The sequence below is a fragment of the Dendrobates tinctorius genome, unplaced genomic scaffold, assembly GCF_039654945.1.
Source record: "Dendrobates tinctorius isolate UK_male_01 unplaced genomic scaffold, ASM3965494v1 ptg000226l, whole genome shotgun sequence".
NCBI classification, from domain to species: Eukaryota; Metazoa; Chordata; class Amphibia; order Anura; family Dendrobatidae; genus Dendrobates; species Dendrobates tinctorius.
In genome coordinates, this window is record NW_027361893.1 from 3,440,858 (window position 1) to 3,460,390 (window position 19,533).

The 19,533-nt window shown below is 44.5% G+C and overlaps 1 protein-coding gene across 1 annotated transcript in view; it reads left to right on the forward strand.

The window, feature by feature from the left end:
* The window catches only part of LOC141059313 (uncharacterized), a 120,323-nt gene that overhangs the window by 34,945 nt on the left and 65,845 nt on the right, over nucleotides 1–19,533 (forward strand). The window contains 6 exon segments of the mRNA XM_073555640.1: nucleotides 3,969–4,118; nucleotides 4,248–4,427; nucleotides 4,509–4,632; nucleotides 4,716–4,813; nucleotides 5,012–5,102; nucleotides 12,187–13,368. Of these exon segments, the coding sequence (XP_073411741.1) occupies nucleotides 3,969–4,118; nucleotides 4,248–4,427; nucleotides 4,509–4,632; nucleotides 4,716–4,813; nucleotides 5,012–5,102; nucleotides 12,187–13,368 (1,825 nt within the window).

Genomic DNA, 19,533 nt, shown 5'->3' on the forward strand with positions numbered 1-19,533 from the left:
AGAAATGGGCGAAGTGGCTGGAAACTTATCCAACGCACTGAACTAGTTTATTAATGTGCACCAAACCGATTTCAAACCATCTGATTACATGTTTGTATGATTGTATGACTATATGTTTAATGTAGACACTATATAGAGCTTGTTCGGACCTTGTGGTCCTCTCCTTGTTATTACCCTTCCCCACTCCCCTCCTTTCTTATCTGTATTTAAATGTTCTATAAAAATTATTGGAAAAGAAAAATAGTTCTAGAAAAAAGGAATACATAAAATATTTTATTATAATATTTTATGTATTCCTTTTTTCTACAACTATTTTTGACATTTTATCAGAGTGCTTTATTTTAGTTATTGCTTCATTGTTCAATTGTCCACTTGTTTTCATTGGCTCTCCTCCCTTTAAATACACCACCACCCCCTTATTTCCCATGCCACCTGATGAAGACGGCGGTTCGCCGTTGTGGATACTGTTCCCTTGAACAAAGGGTTGCACCTTTTTAACCACCTTTTGCCTCCTCCAGACTCCTCTAGAGAAGGATTATCTACAGGAAAAACAAACGGATTATCCCTGAAACTCAGGATGCCAGATCCTTCTCTGCCGTGACATCATCTGTCGGGAGGCCCCCAAATATATTATATAGTCGCCCAAACCCCCCGAAATCAGTGCTTCCATGTAACTTCAGTCTAATGTGTATGGGGGCGATAAAAGCCTCTGCCTCTGGCCCGGCCTAATAGAGCTTCATACATTGCAGGCCAGACACCATTATTAGGCATGTAAGCATCATAGTAACCAGACTGCCCCATACTATCGAATATTTGGGGGTGGAGGGCATTCAGCCGGACTCTGTCACACCTTCTTTGACGCCATGTTTGCTTTTGACCGCAGCAAGTGGATAAACTGCCAGGATTTTTGTTGCAGCTGTGCCATAGAACAAAGGAAAAGCCAGCTCACCTGTCATTCATGTGTTGTGGGAAGGGCGGACCACGTGCAGTCTTCACGTCAGTAACATAGAGCAAATAAAAAAAAGTCCAGCTTCCAAAATATCCAATTTATTTAGATAAAAGCAAAGTCCAGTAAAATGAGAATCACATGGTAGTGAATAGCAGGCAACGCGTTTCGAACAGTATCTTTTTCTTTCTCAAAAGCTTCTAAGCATGGGTCACGGTACAATAATATACCCACCACAGCCAATGACAGCTCTTTACCAATCACATGATACATAGAAAAAATCAATCATTTAAAAGCACAAAAGAAAGTGAAAAACCACAGCACGCTACACGTAAAAAGTGATGTAACATACGCAATAGCCCTAATAGTGGAACATAATCCCTTTTCTTGCATTTAGCCCTTCAGGATGACAAGTGTTGAGGCAAAACATCCAATACGCTTCACGCGTCATTAAGCATCTCTTAAGATCCCCTCCTCTCACTAGCGGTGTCAATTTCTCAATGCCGATTACTTGCAGAGACTCCGTGCTTCTCTGGTGGTGAGAGGTAAAGTGCTTGGATACAAATGACATAGAGCAATTTACGCGAGAAGAGGATACAGTTATATGCTCAGAAATACGAACTTTAAGCATGCGAGTCGTGCAGCCCACATAATTCAAATTGTATTTACATTTCATAGAATCATAGAATCGTAGAGTTGGAAGGGACCTCCTGGGCCATCTGGTCCAACCCCCTGCTCAAAGCAGGATTCGCTAAATCATCCCAGACAGATATCTGTCCAGCCTCTGTTTGAAGACTTCTATTGAAGGAGAACTCACCATCTCTCGTGGCAGTCTGTTCCACTCATTGATCACTCTGTCAAAAAGTTTTTTCTGATATCTAATCTGTGTCTCCTCCCATTCAGTTTCATCCCATTTCTTCTAGTCTTTCCTTGTGCAAATGAGAATAAAGATGATCCTTCTACAATGTGACAGCCCTTGAGATATTTGTAGAGAGCTCTTAAGTCTCCTCTCAGTCTTCTCTTCTGCAAGCTAAACATTCCCAAATCCTGCAACCTTTCCTCATAAGATAGGGTTTGCAGACCGGTCACCATTCTGGTCGCTCTTTTCTGAACTTGCTCCAGTTTGTTGATGTCTTTTTTAAAATGTGGCGCCCAAAACTGGACACAGTATTCCAGATGAGGTCTGACCAAAGAGGAGTAGAGGGAAATAATGACTTCACGTGATCTAGACTGTATGCTTCTGTTAATACATCCTAGAATTGCATTTGCCTTTTTTGCTGCTGCATCACACTGTTGACTCATATTCAGCCTGTGATCTATTAGTATACCCAAGTCTTTTTCACATGTGCTGTTGCTTAGCCCTATTCCTCCCATTCTGTATATGCTATTTTCATTTTTATTGCCCAGATGTAGTACTTCGCATTTTTCCCTCTTAAAAACCATTCTGTTAGTTGCTGCCCACTGCTCCAGTTTATTTATATCTTTTTGAATCCTCTCTCTTCTCTAGTATTAGCTATCCCTCCTAGCTTTGTGTCATCAGCAAATTTAATCAGGTTACCCTCAATTTCTTCATCTAAATCGTTGATAGATGTTGAACAATACAGGGCCCAGGACAGAGCCCTGTGGTACCCCACTTGAGACTTTCTTCCAACTGGATGTGCAGCCATTTACGACCACTCTTTGGGTCCGATCACTAAGCCAGTTATGAATCCACCTAACAGTTGCCTTGTCCATTCCATACTTAGCCATTTTTTTCAATAAGGATTGTGTGAGATACTTTGTCAAATGCTTTGCTGAAGTCAAGATATACTAAATCTACAGCATTTCCCTGATCCACCCAATCAGTGATTCTGATCAGTGATCAGTGATTTAACTAAATACACCACATTTATACTATTACAATTAATATAATGTTGTATTTTGTATTCTTGTTTCTTTTTGCTATCTCAAAACGAATGTGCAACAAATGAATGAACACATGTTCTACACTTGGATGTACCACAGTGGTAAAAACCACTATAGTGTAACCAAGTGTGAGATTTATTACTAGAATTGAAAAAAACTAGGTGAAAAAATATCCGATAAAGAGGCAGCTTTTTTAGCTACCACTTTTGAGAAAGAACAAGTTACTGTTCGAAACGCGTTGCCTGCTATTCACTATCATGTGATTCTCATTTTACTGGACTTTGCTTTTATCTAAATAAATTGGATATTTTGGAAGCTGGACTTTTTTTCTATTTGCTCTATGCACCTGTGCCATCCCTACGGTGTACATCTATATTCTGGGGCCCAAAAGGGTTAAAAATTTGTTGTTAGAAAATAATAAAATGTGCCTTCTGATTTTTCCATGTTTTTTCTTTTTACAAGAATTGTTGGAGCTAATTTTCTTTTGAAACATTTCAATATCTGCTTTTTTATTGTAATATAGGAAAGCCTAAGGCCAGAAATAAACCCCATAAATCACTGTACATGGAGATCAGATCATTTCTGTCCACTGTGTTTGTGCAAACAAAAAAGCTTTTATAAAAGCCTCAAACTTCTGTGTGTGAATCAGACATGAGATCTAACGTGATAGAAAATTACAATGCGGGGAAGACGGGAAATATTCATATAGATGGCCGGTGGGGATGGAGTCAGTGACCAACTCTGGACAAATATGTGTCTAGAGCCGTAGTAGAAGATGAAGATGTCGTCCTCATCATGAAGTAGTTATTTCTCCTGTCACGTGTAATGAATATCTCCTGCAGTATTGCTAATGCCGATTCCAGTGTCGGTAAATGAGACGAGAATTAGCGTTATGGAAGATGAGTCTATGAGGAACGTATTCAGCTGCCGACTCCGAGGGAGAAACTGCTTGTTGTCTGTGGCCTAAATATATAGGTTTTATTAGTAGATGTAAAGAAGGAAACTAAATACTGTAAAATAATAAATCTCCTCATATATTTCCCTTATTATCTCCAGTAGTTGTATTATTACACAGGATTTTTATGATGTTACATCGGCTCATCTTCTTCTCATTCAGGTCTCTACAATATCGGATCCTCTCAGTGAAGATCTTCTACATAAGAGAATTTTCCTGATTTACCCATCAAAGATGGATATGGACAGAGACAAGATGGCGGAGAGGATATTACACCTCACCCTAGAGATCCTCTTCCGGCTTACTGGAGAGGTGAGAGATTCTGATGACGTCACATTACATCATTCTTATCTATGGGAATAACAGATGGACAGAACTGGAGAGGTGAGGACTCTGGAAATGTTTGTAGTTGGATTTATTAATGTGTCTCTCCATAACCAGGATTACACAGTAGTGAAGAAGACCTCTAGTGAACGCTGTCAGGACCCTGTGTCTGAGGGATGGGGAAGACCCCTGAGCCCAATCACAGGGCCTCCACCTCACCCCCTGATACATGAGGACATCAATGACCAGAAGATCCTAGAACTCATCTACAAGATGATTGAGCTGCTGACTGGAGAGGTGACACTGCTGGGAATGCTGGGACATTATACAGTAACGCTATGAAGGGATCGGGGGGATAATGGTATCCTTGTATGTCAGGTTCCTATAAGGTGTCAGGATGTCGCTGTCTATTTCGCCATGGAGGAGTGGGAGTATCTAGAAGGACACAAAGATCTGTACAAGGACGTCATGATGGAGGTTCACCAGCACCTCATATCATCAGGTAATAGACAGGACTGAATACACACGGCCTATAATTATCTGTATGTAAAGAATGAATTCAGTTCCTGTATGTGTTTCCTCCAGATCTCTCCAGTAAGAGGACAACACCAGAGAGATGTCCCCGTCCTCTCCTTTCGCAGGACTGTAAACAAGAAGATCCCAATGTTCCTCAGGATCATCAGGTAGATGGAGAGAAGGTGTCAGGAGATCTCCCCTATGATGTGTAGACGGCTGTGAAGATCTTGTGCTCAGTCTTGTTTTATCCACCAGTATTATTTGTTTTTTAATTTTGTAATGCGAATGGTGGAGATGGCAGGATTAGAGCTGATCATAGATGTGACTTCTCCATCTTTCTCTGACTTTTACAATATTTGTTTCAGGGTGAAGATCTGACCCATATTAATACTACAGAGACATATTTGAGGGGTGATGAGCAGTGTAAAGAGGAAATTCCTACATATGGCTACCCAGGTGAGTAGTAATCGCTAAAAGCAAATTCAATGATTCTTCTCAGTCACCGGCTGTGGCTGCTTTATCGGTGATGTAGTCCGGCTGTATTACCATGTTCATCATTTTACCTCCCAACTACAACATTCTATTCCACCCAAAACTGTTCAACAGACTTTCTGTATTGAAAGCCCTTTTCTATAAAACTTACCACCTGGAATATCCACCTACCCTCTGGGATTAGAAGACTCTGACGGTTAACTACCCAGATCTGTAAACGACAAAGCCAGAAGACAGCGTATGTAGAATGTGCTGACAAGTTAGAAAATGGCTTGAAGAAAAGTATTTTGATTGGTCTGTAAGAGAAAGCGGAGGGTAATGATGCTCTTGACTTCAGGATCCCCGATATCTTATTGGATGAATCTACCTTCTCCCCCATCAGTGCTGCTGAATGTGCTCATATGGTCCTTACAAGCAGGGGCGGACACAGACTGTAGTGGGCCCCTGTGCAAAAAATTTTTTGGGCCCCCCCCGCCCTTCATAGGGCAACAAAGTTATTTTGTTATTAGTTGTTATCTAGAATTGAGGCTATGCAGGGCTGGATATAATATCTGTAGGGTGCTCCTGGGCTGTATTTATTATTTGCCAGTTGCAGCCTCCAAATTATATATACAGGCCAGCACAGCCTCCAAATAACATAAATAGCCCACAAGCCCAGCATTGCCTCTAGTTGTTAATATATACAGCCCAGCACAGCCTCCAAATAAAATACGGTATACAGCCCAGCATAGCCTTCAGTTAATATATACAGCCCAGCACAGCATCCAAATAACATATATAGTCCAGCACAGCCTCCAGTTAATATATACAGCCCAGCACAGCCTCCAGGTAATATATACAGCCCACCACAGCCTACAGGTAATATATACAGCCCAGTATAGCCTCTAAATAACATATATAGCCCAAGACAGACAGCCTCCAGGTGATATATAGGCACCCCCATTTCCCTTTGTTTCATAATGCTTTCCCCCATATGCGGTCTACTTTTGGCCTAGTGCTTCTCGCCCTATGTGGCCCCCCCAGTTTATGCTGCATCTCCCCATGTGGCCCCCCAGTTTATGCTGCTTCTCCCCCCCCATGAGCCGCCCCATTCATGAGCAGACAAGCATCTCCCCCAGGGCCCCCCATTCATGAGCAGCCATGCTTCTCCCCAGGGGCCCCCCCATTCATGAGCAGCCATGGCCATGCTTTTTCCCAGGCCAGCGGCCCCCCAATTCATGAGCAGCCAGGCCATGCTTCAAGTTCTCCCCAGGCCAGGGCCCCCCCATGCATGAGCAGCCAGGCCATGCTTCTCCCCAGGCCAGGGGCCCCCCATTCATGAGCAGCCAGGCCATGCTACAAGTTCTGCCAAGGGCAGGGGCCCCCCCATTCATGAGCAGCCAGGCCATGCTTCAGTTCTCCCCCAGGACGGAGCCACTCAAAAATCATGCCTGCCATGCTTCAGTTCTCCCCCAGGAGCCCCCCAAAATCAAGCCTGCCTCGGTCCCAGTCCCTCAGTCCTGCCCAGCTCTGGTACTCTTACCTGAAGCAGGCAGGGCAGGCCAGACCAAGAGGATCCATCCACTGTCCACACATTTCTGAGCTGCAGTATTTAATTATGGGGAACGGCCCACAGTGACTTCACAGACACACGCTGGTGCTGCGGCTGTAGCCACCGTCTGGCCAGCGCCACATGCACAATGAGTGACAGTCAGTCTGTCTCCTCTTCTCCTCCCCCACAGTGGCAGCGCAGCACAGCACTGATGCTGATCTCACCTCAGGGCTGGCTCCTCTGCACCGGCGCTCGCACTCAGGACCCGCTCCAGCGTGCCTCCCGCAGCGCTGCTCTCCTCCTTGCTCCTTGGCTCAGCGGCGCTCCACATGGTAAATTTGAATAGGTAAATAATTAGCATACCTCCCAACTTTTGAAGAAGAGAGAGAGTGACAAAGGCTGCGGCGCAAGTTTTAGGACACGCCCCGACCACACCCATTTTGCGACTAGTCACACACATGTCCACACCCAGTTGCACCCATTTAGCACTGCTGATCACACTGATTGCTATTAGAGGCATAGTGGCTGGAATTATGGGCACAGTGGCTGGTACTAAGTAAAAGAAAGAAACCAGAGGGAGAAAAAAGAAAATAGAGAGAGAAAGAGAAAGAAAGGAGAGCGAGAGAGAAAGAAGAAATAACAGAGAAAGAAAGAGGGGAAAGAAAGAAAAGAGCAAAAGAAAACAGCGAGAAAGAAAGGGGAAAGAAAGAACAGAGAAAAAGAGGGGAAATAAAGAGAGAACAGAGAAAAAGAAAAATGGGAACAGAAAAAAAGAACAGAGAGAAAGAACAGAGAGAGAAAGAAAGAGGGGAAAGAAAGAACAGAGAGAAAGAGAGGGGACAGAAAAAAAAGAATAGAGGGAGAGCAAAAGAAAGAAGGGAAAGAAAGAATAGAGAGAAAAAGAAAGAGGGCAAAGAAAGAACAGGGGAAGAAAGAACAGAGAGAGACAGAGAACGAACAGAGAGAGAAAGAAAGAAGTAAAGAAAGAAAGCAAGAAAGAGGGGAATGAAAGAAACAGAGAGAGAGAAAGAAAGATTCTATAAAGATACTATAGCAGCCCAGCTCCCATTGTAATACCCACCTGAGCCTCCTGGTGCAGGACATATCATGTCGGAGGAATACATGGTAATGGATCTGAAGCATTCCTGGTTCCGTCACAATCTTCTCATGAAATTACCTAATTTCCGGTCAGCTTCCAGCACATCACTTCCGGTGGAACGTCGTGTGCGAGTTTTTAAGTGCTCCTCGGGGCTCTGCCGTGTACTCCTGTGTCCGTGGGAAAAGCCCACTTTGTATGCCTCGTGCACACTTGGCTCCGCTCCGTACATCCAGTACACATATGGCTCCACTCCGTACACACACAGCTCCGCATACCCCATACACACGCTGCTCCGCTCCGTACACCAAGTACACACACAACTCCGCTCCATACACCTCGTACAAGTGCGGCTCCGCACACATGCTACTCCACTCCGTACGCACCGTACACACGCGGCTCCGCCCCGTACGCCTATACACGCGCTGCTCCGCTCTGTACACCTCGTACACATGCGGCTCCGCTCTGTACACCTTGTACACATGCGGCTCCACTCCGTATACCTTGTACACCCGCGATTCCGCTCTGTACACCTCATACACACGTGGCTCCGCTCTGTACACCTCATACACATGGGGCTCCGCTCCGTACACCTCATACACACACAGCTCCGCTCCGTACACCTCGTACACACACAGCTCCGCTCCGTACACCTCGTACACGAGCAGCTCGGCTCTGTACACCTCATACACATGTGGCTCTGCTCCGTAAACCTTGTACACACGGCTCTGCTACATCCACACTGTAAAATCCTCCTGACCCCACATAGAAACTTTACCTCATCCAGCCAGCACCATGACAACCAGCACAGCAGGGTCCTGCAGAGTGCAGACCCTGCAGACACAGCCCCTGATCATGTGACCCCTGACTCCTCCCCTCTCACAGGTCTTGTGCCCACAGAACACACACAGCCGAGCCACATAGACACGGAGGCCAATACACGGAAGCCAATACAGATCCATATGTAATCAGAGCACCACATAAAGCCCTGACCACAGCCCCACCCCGAAGCACGAGAATCTCATTAACTGAAAACTACAAATACAGATTAAACAACAACCACAAGACGGATTTCATCAACCCAGGTATCATTGCAATCAGTACAACGGCGCTGACCTGACAGTGTCTGTAGGTTATTGTGCACAATCCTGCTGACAGGTTCCCTTTAAGAAATCTCGGCTCTGCACTATTGTACACAGTTCTCTTTAAATGTGTAATATTTCTTCTTGAAACTCATCTGACAGAAAATATTGGCCCTTACAATAATTTAGATTGTGAAGTCACCGAGATCCGTCCGCTAATTGCCCAGAGAGGTTTCACCACTAGTTACTCATTTATTACTGATGAAAACTGTTGAGTTTGATCATTTCAGTAGATGTTATTGTCTATAGTCACAGTTTTTTTATTACAGTAGTTAGTGTCCAAAATACTGTGATTTAACCTCTTCCTGCAGCCAGTTTTGTGTTCCTAATCAGGCTCCATTTTTAAAATCTGACGTGTGTCACTTTATGTGGTGATAACTTTGGAATTATTCACAAAGGATAATAGAAAACAAATGGATCTTGCAAGTTATTTTCCAGCTTCGCACAATCCCCTACATACGATTGCACACTACTGTCTGGGCACATGGCAGTGTTCAGAAGGGAAGGAGCGCCATTTAGCTATTTGAATGCAGATCTAGCTGGAATAGTTTGCAGACACAATGTGTTGGGTCACCTGGCAGCTGAAAAGATGTCCACCATGAATGTGTTTGGCACGATCTTCTCTTGCTCATGGCTTACTCATCGCCCTTAAACACCCTTTCATGGATCTGGACCTACACTGGGACCCCTAGGCTTGGACCATGGTGTTACCTGCTATTCTGTGGTGTTAGATGGCAAGAAGAATAGTCGGGTATTCACCTGATGTCACTGTTCTATAGGGGAGATCATCGTGGGACCCTCGTTATTAATCGGACTGCATCGGACGGAGAGTATACGGTTGTTTTATTTTTTTACTTTTTATTCTAGGAGATCGAGGGCGTCGCTTGGATCTGGGCAAGCAATAAAAATATGAAAACTGTGTCGTGTTTTATTTCATTAAAAGACTTTATTCTTCTGTGTGTGGGTTTTTTTTTTAACCCTTTCAAAAGATTAATAATGGATCGGTGTCTTATTGACAGCTCTCCATTATTAACCGGGCTTAATGTCACCTTCCAATAGCAAGGTGACATTAACCCCTTATTACCCCGTATCCCACCGCTACACGGGAGTGGGAAGAGAGGGGCTAAGTGCCAGAATTGGCGCATCTTATAGCTGTGCCATTTCTGGGGCGGCTGGGGGCTGGTATTCGTAGCCGGGGGGGGGGTAATATCCATTGCCCCTTCCTAGACTATGATTATCAGCCTGCAGCTATCTGCATAGCCTTTCTGGCTATAAAATATAGGGGGACCCCACGTCATTTTTTTGGGGGGTCCCCCCTATTTTAATAGCCAATAAAGGCTATGCAGACAGCTGCGGGCTGATACTCATATCCTGGGAAGGGGTTATGGGTATTGCCCCCTTCCCAGGCTACAAATATTGACACCGGCTGTCGGCTTTCCCCCTCTGGCGCAGAAAATTTCACGGGAGCCCACGCTATATTTTTTCCATTTTTTTCACTATATATGGCTATATATCTTTAGATATATCTATGGATATGTCTATAGATGTATCTATGGAAATATCGATGGATATGGGGGCAGCACGGTGGTTCAGTGGTTAGCGCTGCAGCCTTGCAGGCGCTGGAGTCCTGGGTTTGAATCCCACCAAGGACAACATCTGCAAAGACTTTGTATGTTCTCCCTGTGTTTGCGTGGGTTTCCTCCGGGTACTCCGTTTTCCTCCCACATTACAAAGACATACTGATAGGGAATTTAGATTGTGAGCCCCATCAGGGACAGTGATGATAATGTGTGCAAACTGTAAAGCGCTGCGGAATATGTTACCGCTATATGAAAATAAAGATTATCCATAGATATTTCTATAGATATATCCATCAAAATTTCCATAGCTATCTTTCTATCTCATATCTATCTGTGGGTGTAATGGAGTGTGGGTTGGACAAATGTAAAAGAGGAGGCTGGACAGAAATGACATCACATCATTTTTTTTGTTAAATAACATCTTTATTTAGCTTACAAAAATGCATACACATCCGCAGACAAAACAGCACTGAAAAACCGCATCAAAGCCGCGGCAAAAACGCACCTGCATTTGATTTTATGCCAAGAGCTGCGGTTTTTGTGCGTTAAAATCCGCGGGAGAATCCACACTGTGTGCACATACCCTTTGTGTGGATTTCACCTGTGGAATCCGCACAAAGAATTGACATGCTGCAGAAATGAACCCACAGCGTTTATGCTGTGGATTTTTCTGCAGCATGTGCACAGCGTTTTTTGTTTTACATTGAAATTATGGTACTGTACAACGCCGGAGAATCTGCTGCGGATGCGCAGGGCCAAATCCACTACGGATCCGCAGCAAAATCCACAACGTGTGCACAGACCCTTACAATAAGATGCTTCAGATTGAAGATAGAGGAGGGAGGGGTTTGGGTGTGTTTTGGAGTGGGTGTGCTTGTTGCTGGCTTACAGGCCAGTGCAATGCATCATGGAACTTGTAGTATTAGAGCACAATCAGTCAGGACAAAGGAAGTTGTCGATTAACCCCATGAGAACTGAAGCCAGCACTGAAAATGTGCTGCGACAGGATGATAAAAGGTAATATTGCTAAAATAAGCACAGTGGATGTTTTTAGTGGCACATAATAGCAAGATTTATGAAAAAAAAAAGTTCTAGTAGTGGACAACTTCTTTAACATGCAGTGGATGTTGGAGAGTGAAAATTACACATTTGCCATTTTATCACCCAACACATAGTGCCCAGATTGTGCTCCAGGAGACACACACCGCAAATTAAGTGGATTCTTCTCACTATAATATTGCTAAATACAGGGATCCTAAATGTTGTTTGCGCACACTGCAAGGCTCAGAAGTGAGAGCGGATTTTGCTGGATTGGTTTCTAGAAACCTTGTTGCTCTTCAACAGCCTTTGAGCCACTAATAGTGTGGGAACCTCTGATTTTCCATTGACAGATGATGGACCTGAGTGGGGACATGTTTTTTTTGTGAGATGAGAATTGGTATTATTTTTATCTACATAACATTGATTGGTTTCTTTTTATTTGATATTTGGGAGGTAGAATGAACAAACAGTTTAACGCCACGCACTACTGGTTCATCCAACAAGGTCTTCTATTAGACTGTGAACTGTCATTGTCTTGGTAAATGAAGTTTTTTTTTTACACAGCTTGCCATTTTTATGGACAGTGTAAGTAGAAATGTTCAAACATATAAAACTCAAGGATATTTTATTAAAAAATAATTGTTTTTTATCTTAGCAGACGACTGTACCAGGAGATCAGAGGGACAGCTGACATCTTCAATTTTTAAATCTGATGATCTTGAGATCCTACAAGATACAACTGAAGAGATTGCTATTACTCCAGATATACCATCATCCATTCACAGCAAAGATTTGTCATCTGATACTATGAAACAGGTCCCATCTTCTGATTCATTACCGACTACTAAGGAAAATCAAAGTCACAAAAGAGGCATTAAAAAACAAACTGCTCCTAAAGCAAAGAAGTCATTTTCCTGTTTAGAATGTGGGAAATGTTTTAACAGTAAATCAGCTTGTGTTAGGCACCAGCGAACTCACACAGGGGATAAGCCTTTTTCCTGTTCAGAATGTGGGAAATTTTTTACACAGAAATCACATTTTGTTAACCACCAGAGAACTCACACAGGGGAGAAGCCTTTTTCCTGTTCAGAATGTGGGAAATGTTTTAACCAGAAAGTGAATCTTGTTGCACACCAAATAACACACACAGGAGAGAAACCTTTTTTCTGTTCAGAATGTGGGAAATGTTTTAACAGTAAATCAGCTTGTGTTAGGCACCAGAGAATCCACACAGTGGATAAGCCTTTTTCCTGTAGAGAATGTGGGAAATGTTTTAACCGGAAAGAGTGTCTTATTAGACATGACAGAGCTCATACAGGGGAGAAGCCTTTTTCATGTTCAGAATGTGGGAAATGTTTTGCACATAAATCACAATTTGTTGATCACCACAGAACTCACACTGGGGAGAAGCCTTTTTCCTGTTCAGAATGTGGGAAATGTTTTTACCAAAAATCACAGCTTGTTAGTCACCAGAAAACTCACACAGGGGAGAAACCTTATTCCTGTTCAGAATGTGGGAAATGTTTTAACCGGAAAGAGTGTCTTATTAGACACCACAGAGCTCATACAGGGGAGAAGCCTTTTTCATGTTCAGAATGTGGGAAATGTTTTACACATAAATCACAATTTGTTGATCACCATAGAACTCACACAGGGGAGAAGCCTTTTTCCTGTTCTGAATGTGGGAAATGTTTTTACCACAAATCACAGCTTGTTAGACACCACAGAACTCACACAGGGGAGAAGCCTTTTTCCTGTTCAGAATGTGGGAAATGTTTTAACAATAAATCAGATTGTGTTCGGCACCAAAGAACTCACACCGGGGAGAAGACTTTTTTCCGTTCAGAATGTGGGAAACATTTTAACCAGACATCGCTTCTTGTTAGACATCAGAGCAGTCACACAGAGGAGAAATCTTTGTAATTTTCTTAATGTGGGAAATATTTCACTTGGAAATCAACTGTTAATAAACATCAGAGATGTCACATAGGGGAGAAGCCTTTTTTATGTTCACAATGTTGGAATCGTTTTAACCAAAACTGGATCTTCTTAAAGGGGTTGTCTCTTGTCATTCCTCATGTTTCATGACAAAAGGGAAAAAACTAAACTTTTTTAATTCCAAATGTAAAACTATAGCCAGCTTAGTGAATTATGGGTATAGTTTTACATTTGGAATTAATAAAGTTTAGTTTTATCCTTTTGTCAGTGAATGTTCTAATCAAGTGTCGGCTCCACTTCAGTGGTGTTGAGACTCACTGTCCCTGGGCTTATGTTAGTTTGTCATATCACACGAGCCCTGCGCCCAATCAGCGGTAGCTTCATTGTCCCCGTCTTTGGATGTATTGAACATCAACAGGAAGCCAGGGCCGCGACTGCTCTCTGACTTCCTCATGATTTTCGACTTGTCTGAAAGTGAGAACAGTGACGCCAGCACTGATTGGGCACAGTGCTCACATGACGTAAAGACCTCAAAAGATACCCAAGAACGTAAGTGCCAACACCACTGAAGCGGTGACAGCATGGGAGGCTTATATGTGTTTTTTTATTTTAACAGGACCAAACATGAGGAATGAGAAGGGGTTGTCCAACCGGGGGCTTATCTACAGCATTATAGAATGCTGTAGATGAGCCCTGAAAGGCAGTGGCTGCAGCTTATAGCAGCCAAAAGAGGTGACAGGTTTCTTTTAATGAATACCATTTTGGTGCAGATACGATCCTTTGATTGACCATTATTGCATTTTATTGCAATGTTACGGTGACCAAAAAACATAATTCTGCCGTTTTGACTTTTTTTCTCGTTACTAAGTTTAGCGATCGGGTTAATTCTTTTTTTATATTGATAGATCAGGCAATTTTGAATGCGGCGATACCAAATATGTGTTTGTTTGATTTTTTTTATTGTTTTATCTTGAATGGGGCAAAAAGGGGATAATTTGAACTTGTTATATTTTTTTAACATCTTTAAAACATTTTTTTTTTTACTTTTGGCATAGTGAAGACATACAGCATTGTATCTTAATTTAACCAGATGACTATTTTTTAGCAGACCGAGAATAATAGAATGTTATCTGTATGTTGGCTTTCAAATTTAAGTGTTGATTTCTGGTTGGTCAATAAAACAGACTTTTGTTTGTGTAAAGGGCCTGTCACACTAAGCGATATCGCTAGCAATATCGCTATAACGTCACTGGTTTTTGTGACGTTATAGCGATATTGCTAGCGATATCGCTATGTCTGATACTTACCTCCGACCGGCTCCCCCGCTGGTTATCGCTGATCGCGCGAGAACGTCATGGACCGTTTCTCGTCGTCAGCTTCCTGCTGGGGCTTCCTGCTGTGGAGACGAGCGACGCGTGGACGCAGGAGGGAGGACGTCAGGATCGCCTCGTCTGACAGGTAAGTAGCGACCCCCGACCGCTGCTATGTCGCTGGTGTCACTAGCGACCACTTAGCGATGCACCAGCGATCCTGACCGCGTCATATCGCTGGTCGGGATCGCTGGTGCATCGCTAAGTGTGACAGTACCTTTAGCTGGTAATATTGACTTTTGTTGTGTGCTTATCCTTGATCACTTGTGATGTTTGCTGAGATGCTAATTATGCATTGTATTATGGATCCAGTTTGTTGACTTCTAAAGCAGAGAGGGAAAAGCTATGCAAATAGTTCAAATAATCAAATAAGGCTGCTTGATCTCATCTCCATTCTTACCCTTATTAATAATAATAATAATCTTTATTTGTATAGCACCAACATATTCTGCAGCACTCTACAATTTAACAGTTTCAAGCATAACAGTCAAAAATAACTTTAGCAATAATTCAGTGATTACAGCAAAATAAAACGGCCCTGCTTGTGAGAGCTTACAATCTACAATGAGGTGAGGGAGATACAGAGTACAGGTGTGTTTTTACAATGATGGTCCAGTCATCTTGAGGGAGTGGGGGATAGCTGGGAATAGTGAATGGGCTACACATGCCACTTACACATAAAATGCCTGATTAGGGAATGTGATAGGCTGCGCTGAACAAATGTGTTTTGAGGGAGCGCCTAAAACTGTGCAAGTTGTGGCTGGTCCTAATTTCTTGGGGTAGAGCATTCCAGAGGATTGGCGCAGCGCGGTAGAAGTCTTGGAGTCAGGAGTGGGAGGTACGGTTTAGTGCAGAGGTTAGTCGAAAGTCGTTTGCAGAGCACAGCGGTCGGTTAGGCTGATAGACAGAAATGAGGGAGGAGATGTAATGGGGTGCCGCACCGTGGAGAGCTTTGTGGGTGAGAACAAGTACTTTGAATTGGATCCTATAATGAATGGGCAGCCAATGTAATGACTGGCAAAGAGCAGACGCGTAAGAGTACCGATTAGCCAGATGGATGACCCTGGCTGCAGCATTAAGGATGGGCTGGAGAGGGGAAAGTTGAGTGATGGGGAGGCCAATTAATAGAGCGTTACTGTAGTCCAGGTGGGAGTGGATCAGGGCAACAGTGAGGGGTTTTGTTTCCATGGTGAGAAAAGGACGGATTCTAGAGATGTTCTTTAGGTGTAAGCATCAAGAGCGGGCAAGAGATTGTATATGGGAGATGAAGGCAAGACGGAGGTCAAACATAACTCCCAGACAGCACACCTGCTGCCAGAGTGTTATTATGGTGCCACTCACGGAGAGGAAAATGTCAGATTTAGGGAGATTGGTAGACGGCGGGAGTAGAAAAAGTTCGGTTTTTGAAAGGTTGAGTTTCAGATAGAGAGCGGACATGATGCTAGAGACTGCGGGCAGACAGTCACTGGCATTTTGTAGTACAGCGGGGGTAAGGTCAAGGGATGATGTGTATAGTTGTGTGTCATCAGCATAAAGATGGTACTGAAAGCCAAATCTGCTGATGGTCTGTCCAATTGGGGCCATGTAGAGAGAAGAGAAGGGGGCCAAGGACTGAGCCCTGAGGTACCCCAACAATGAGAGGAAGAGGAGATGAAGTGGAGCCAGCGAACAGAACACTGAAGGAGAGGTCAGAAAGATAGGAAGAGAACCAGGAGAGAGCAGTGTTCTTAATGCCTAGTGACTGTGACTGGAGCCTAGAGAATAGAAGATAGTGGTCAACAGTGTCGAAAGCTGCAGAAAGATTGAGGAGAATGAGCAGAGAGTGGTCACCGTTACATTTTGCTGTCAGAAGGTCATTGGTCACTTTGATGAGTGCAATTTCTGTCGAATGTAGTGGGCGGAAACCGGACTGTGATGGGTCTAGGAGGGAGTGAGTGGAGAGGTAATGGGTAAGGTGGGAGTAAACAGTCGCTCCAAGAGTTAAGAGATGAAGGGGAGATTGGAGACTGGTCTGTAGTTGTTTGTGCAGGATGGGTCGAGAGCGAGTTTCTTTAATAATGGAGTAATGATAGAGTGTTTGAAGGAGGAGGAGAAAAAGCCCGAGGAGAGGGAGAGATTAAAGATTGTAGTTAGGTGAGTTGTGACAACTGGAGACAGAGATTGGAGGAGATGTGAGGGAATGGGGTCAGTAGTGCATGTAGTCGGACGAGAAGAAGAGAGGAGCCTGGAGACTTCTTCTGTGATGGGATCAAATGTGGAGAGTGAGCCAGGGGAAATGAAGGGAGGGATGGGAGTCATTGCACTTGGTAGCTGGGAGCGGATTTCCTGGCGGATATTATCTCTTTTCTCTCTAAAGTGGGAGGCCAGGTCATCGTCACAAATGTCTGTGATAGGGGCTTGTGCTTTCGGCCTGAGGAGTGAGTGAAAGGTATCAAAAAGTTTTTTGGGGTTGTTGAATAATGAGGAGATCAGGGTGGTGAAATAGGTCTGTTTTGCAATGTGAAGGGCAGAATTAAAGGTGTTTAGCATGAATTTGAAGTGGATGAAGTTTTCTGGTGTTCGATTTTTCCTTCATAAATGTTCAGCACTCCTAGAGCATCAATGGAGAAGTCGAGTTTGTGATGTAAGCCAGGGCTGTTTTACTCTGTGCTTGGAGGCTTTGCGGGTTAGGGGAGCTACTTGGTCAAGGGTGCTTCTAAGAGTGTCATTGTAGTGATCAGGACAGAAAAAGAGGAGATTGGGGACAATGATGAGTGTAGGGAGTCTGTAAGTGTATGAGTGTTAATGGCTTGTAGATTTCAGAATGTGTGGTAAGTAGGAGTGTGATGGGGTGTGTGAGAATTTGTGATTGTGAAGGAGAGAATGTTGTGGTCAGAAAGGGAAGTGGTGTTATCTAGGTAGGAGATTGAACAGAGTCAGACAAAGATCAGGTCAAGGGTGTTACCGTCTTTGTGTGTTTTTGAGGTTGAGAGCTGTTAAGGTACTGTCACACTTAGCGATGTACCAGCGATCCCGACCAGCGATATGACGCGGTCAGGATCGCTGGTACATCGCTAAGTGGTCGCTAGTGAGCTGCCACACAGGCAGATCTCACTAGCGACATCGCTGGGGACGGGGGTCGCTACTTACCTGTCACACCAGGCGATCCTGCGTCCTCCCGCCCGCGTCCACGCGTCGCTCGTCGTCACAGCAGGAAGCGCCGCAGGAAGCTGATGACGAGAAACAGTCCAGCCTGTTCTCGTGCAATCAGCGATAACCAGCGGGGGAGCCGGTCGTAGGTAAGTATCAGACACAGCGATATCGCTAGCAATATCGCTATAACGTCACAAGTTATAGCGATATTGCTAGCGATATCGCTTAGTGTGACATGCCCTTTAGAGGCCGAGAGAAGTGGTTAGTGATAGAAGCTGGGATGCAGCTGTGGCAGTGGGGCTGTTAACCCCTTCCCGACGCATGACGCTTACGTAGGCGTCATGAAAACCTGTGCCATTACAACCCATAACACCTACGTATGGTATAAATCACGTTCCTACTTGTCGGGTGAACGGGGTCACCGAAAGGTCACCCGACCCACAGGCACAGGAAGAATTGTGCTTCACCCCGGGGGGGTGGCTTTGCCCCCCCATGGCTACCATTGCTCTGATTGGCTGTTGAAAGTGAAACAGCCAATCAGAGCGATAGTAATATTTCACCAATGAAACTTGGTGAAATATTACAATACAGCATGGCCGATGCTGAAATATCATCGGCCATGGCTGGAGACAGTAATCTGACCCCCCACGACTGACGGGGACATTCTGCCACCAACTGATGGTGGCGATATGCCGCCGCCATCAGCATTTGCACCCCTCCCCTTCCCTCCATCTTCCAATCCCCCCTCCCCCAGTACCTTCCGAGTCCCGGTGTCTTTCCATCATCGATCATGGGCGCCGCCATCTTCCAAAATGGCGGGCGCATGCGCAGTGCGCCCGCCAAATCTGCTGGCTGGCAGATTCATTCTGCTCTTAGCAGGCACTGAGGAAGCCGCCTCCCTGCAGGACCTCGAAGGCCCCCGCGGCCATCTTTGATCCGGGGCCTGCAGGGTGGAGACCCTTGGAGTGATGCAGCACATCGCGTCGCTCCGAGGGTCTCAGGGAAACACGCAGGGAGCCCCCTTCCTTCATGATTCTTCCCTATGCCCCCGGTACACTGCGATCATGTTAATGTGACCACCCCTGGTACATAGTGCCGGCTGTCAGCTGTAATAATCAGCTGACACTGGGCGCCCGTGAGCGCCACTGATCGCAATGACATACTATCCCATCCCCGGTCATACGGTCCCGGGTACCGTGGACGGGATAGTACGTCAGAAAGGGGTTAAAATATGAATGAAAGACACTTGCTAAGTCTAAAAATAGGTTACATGCCTCTGTATAAAGAGACTGAGAGAGAGAAACAGCCAGAGATGCTGCCAAGACATCCATACATCCAAAGAACCAGAGACCATACAGCAGCAATTTTACATCATGACTCCATCACAAGAGACACGGACCTATCATTCTATAGGAAACAACCTAGGGGTTTTTAGCCTCTTTTGGAAGAATACAGATCTGCTCATTGATCATCGCTGAACCATGGATACATTTGGAGAAGGCAGGTTGTGATCCTCAGATCAAATGGCCTTGTACCTTGTATGGACTGAATGGACTGTCATCTTC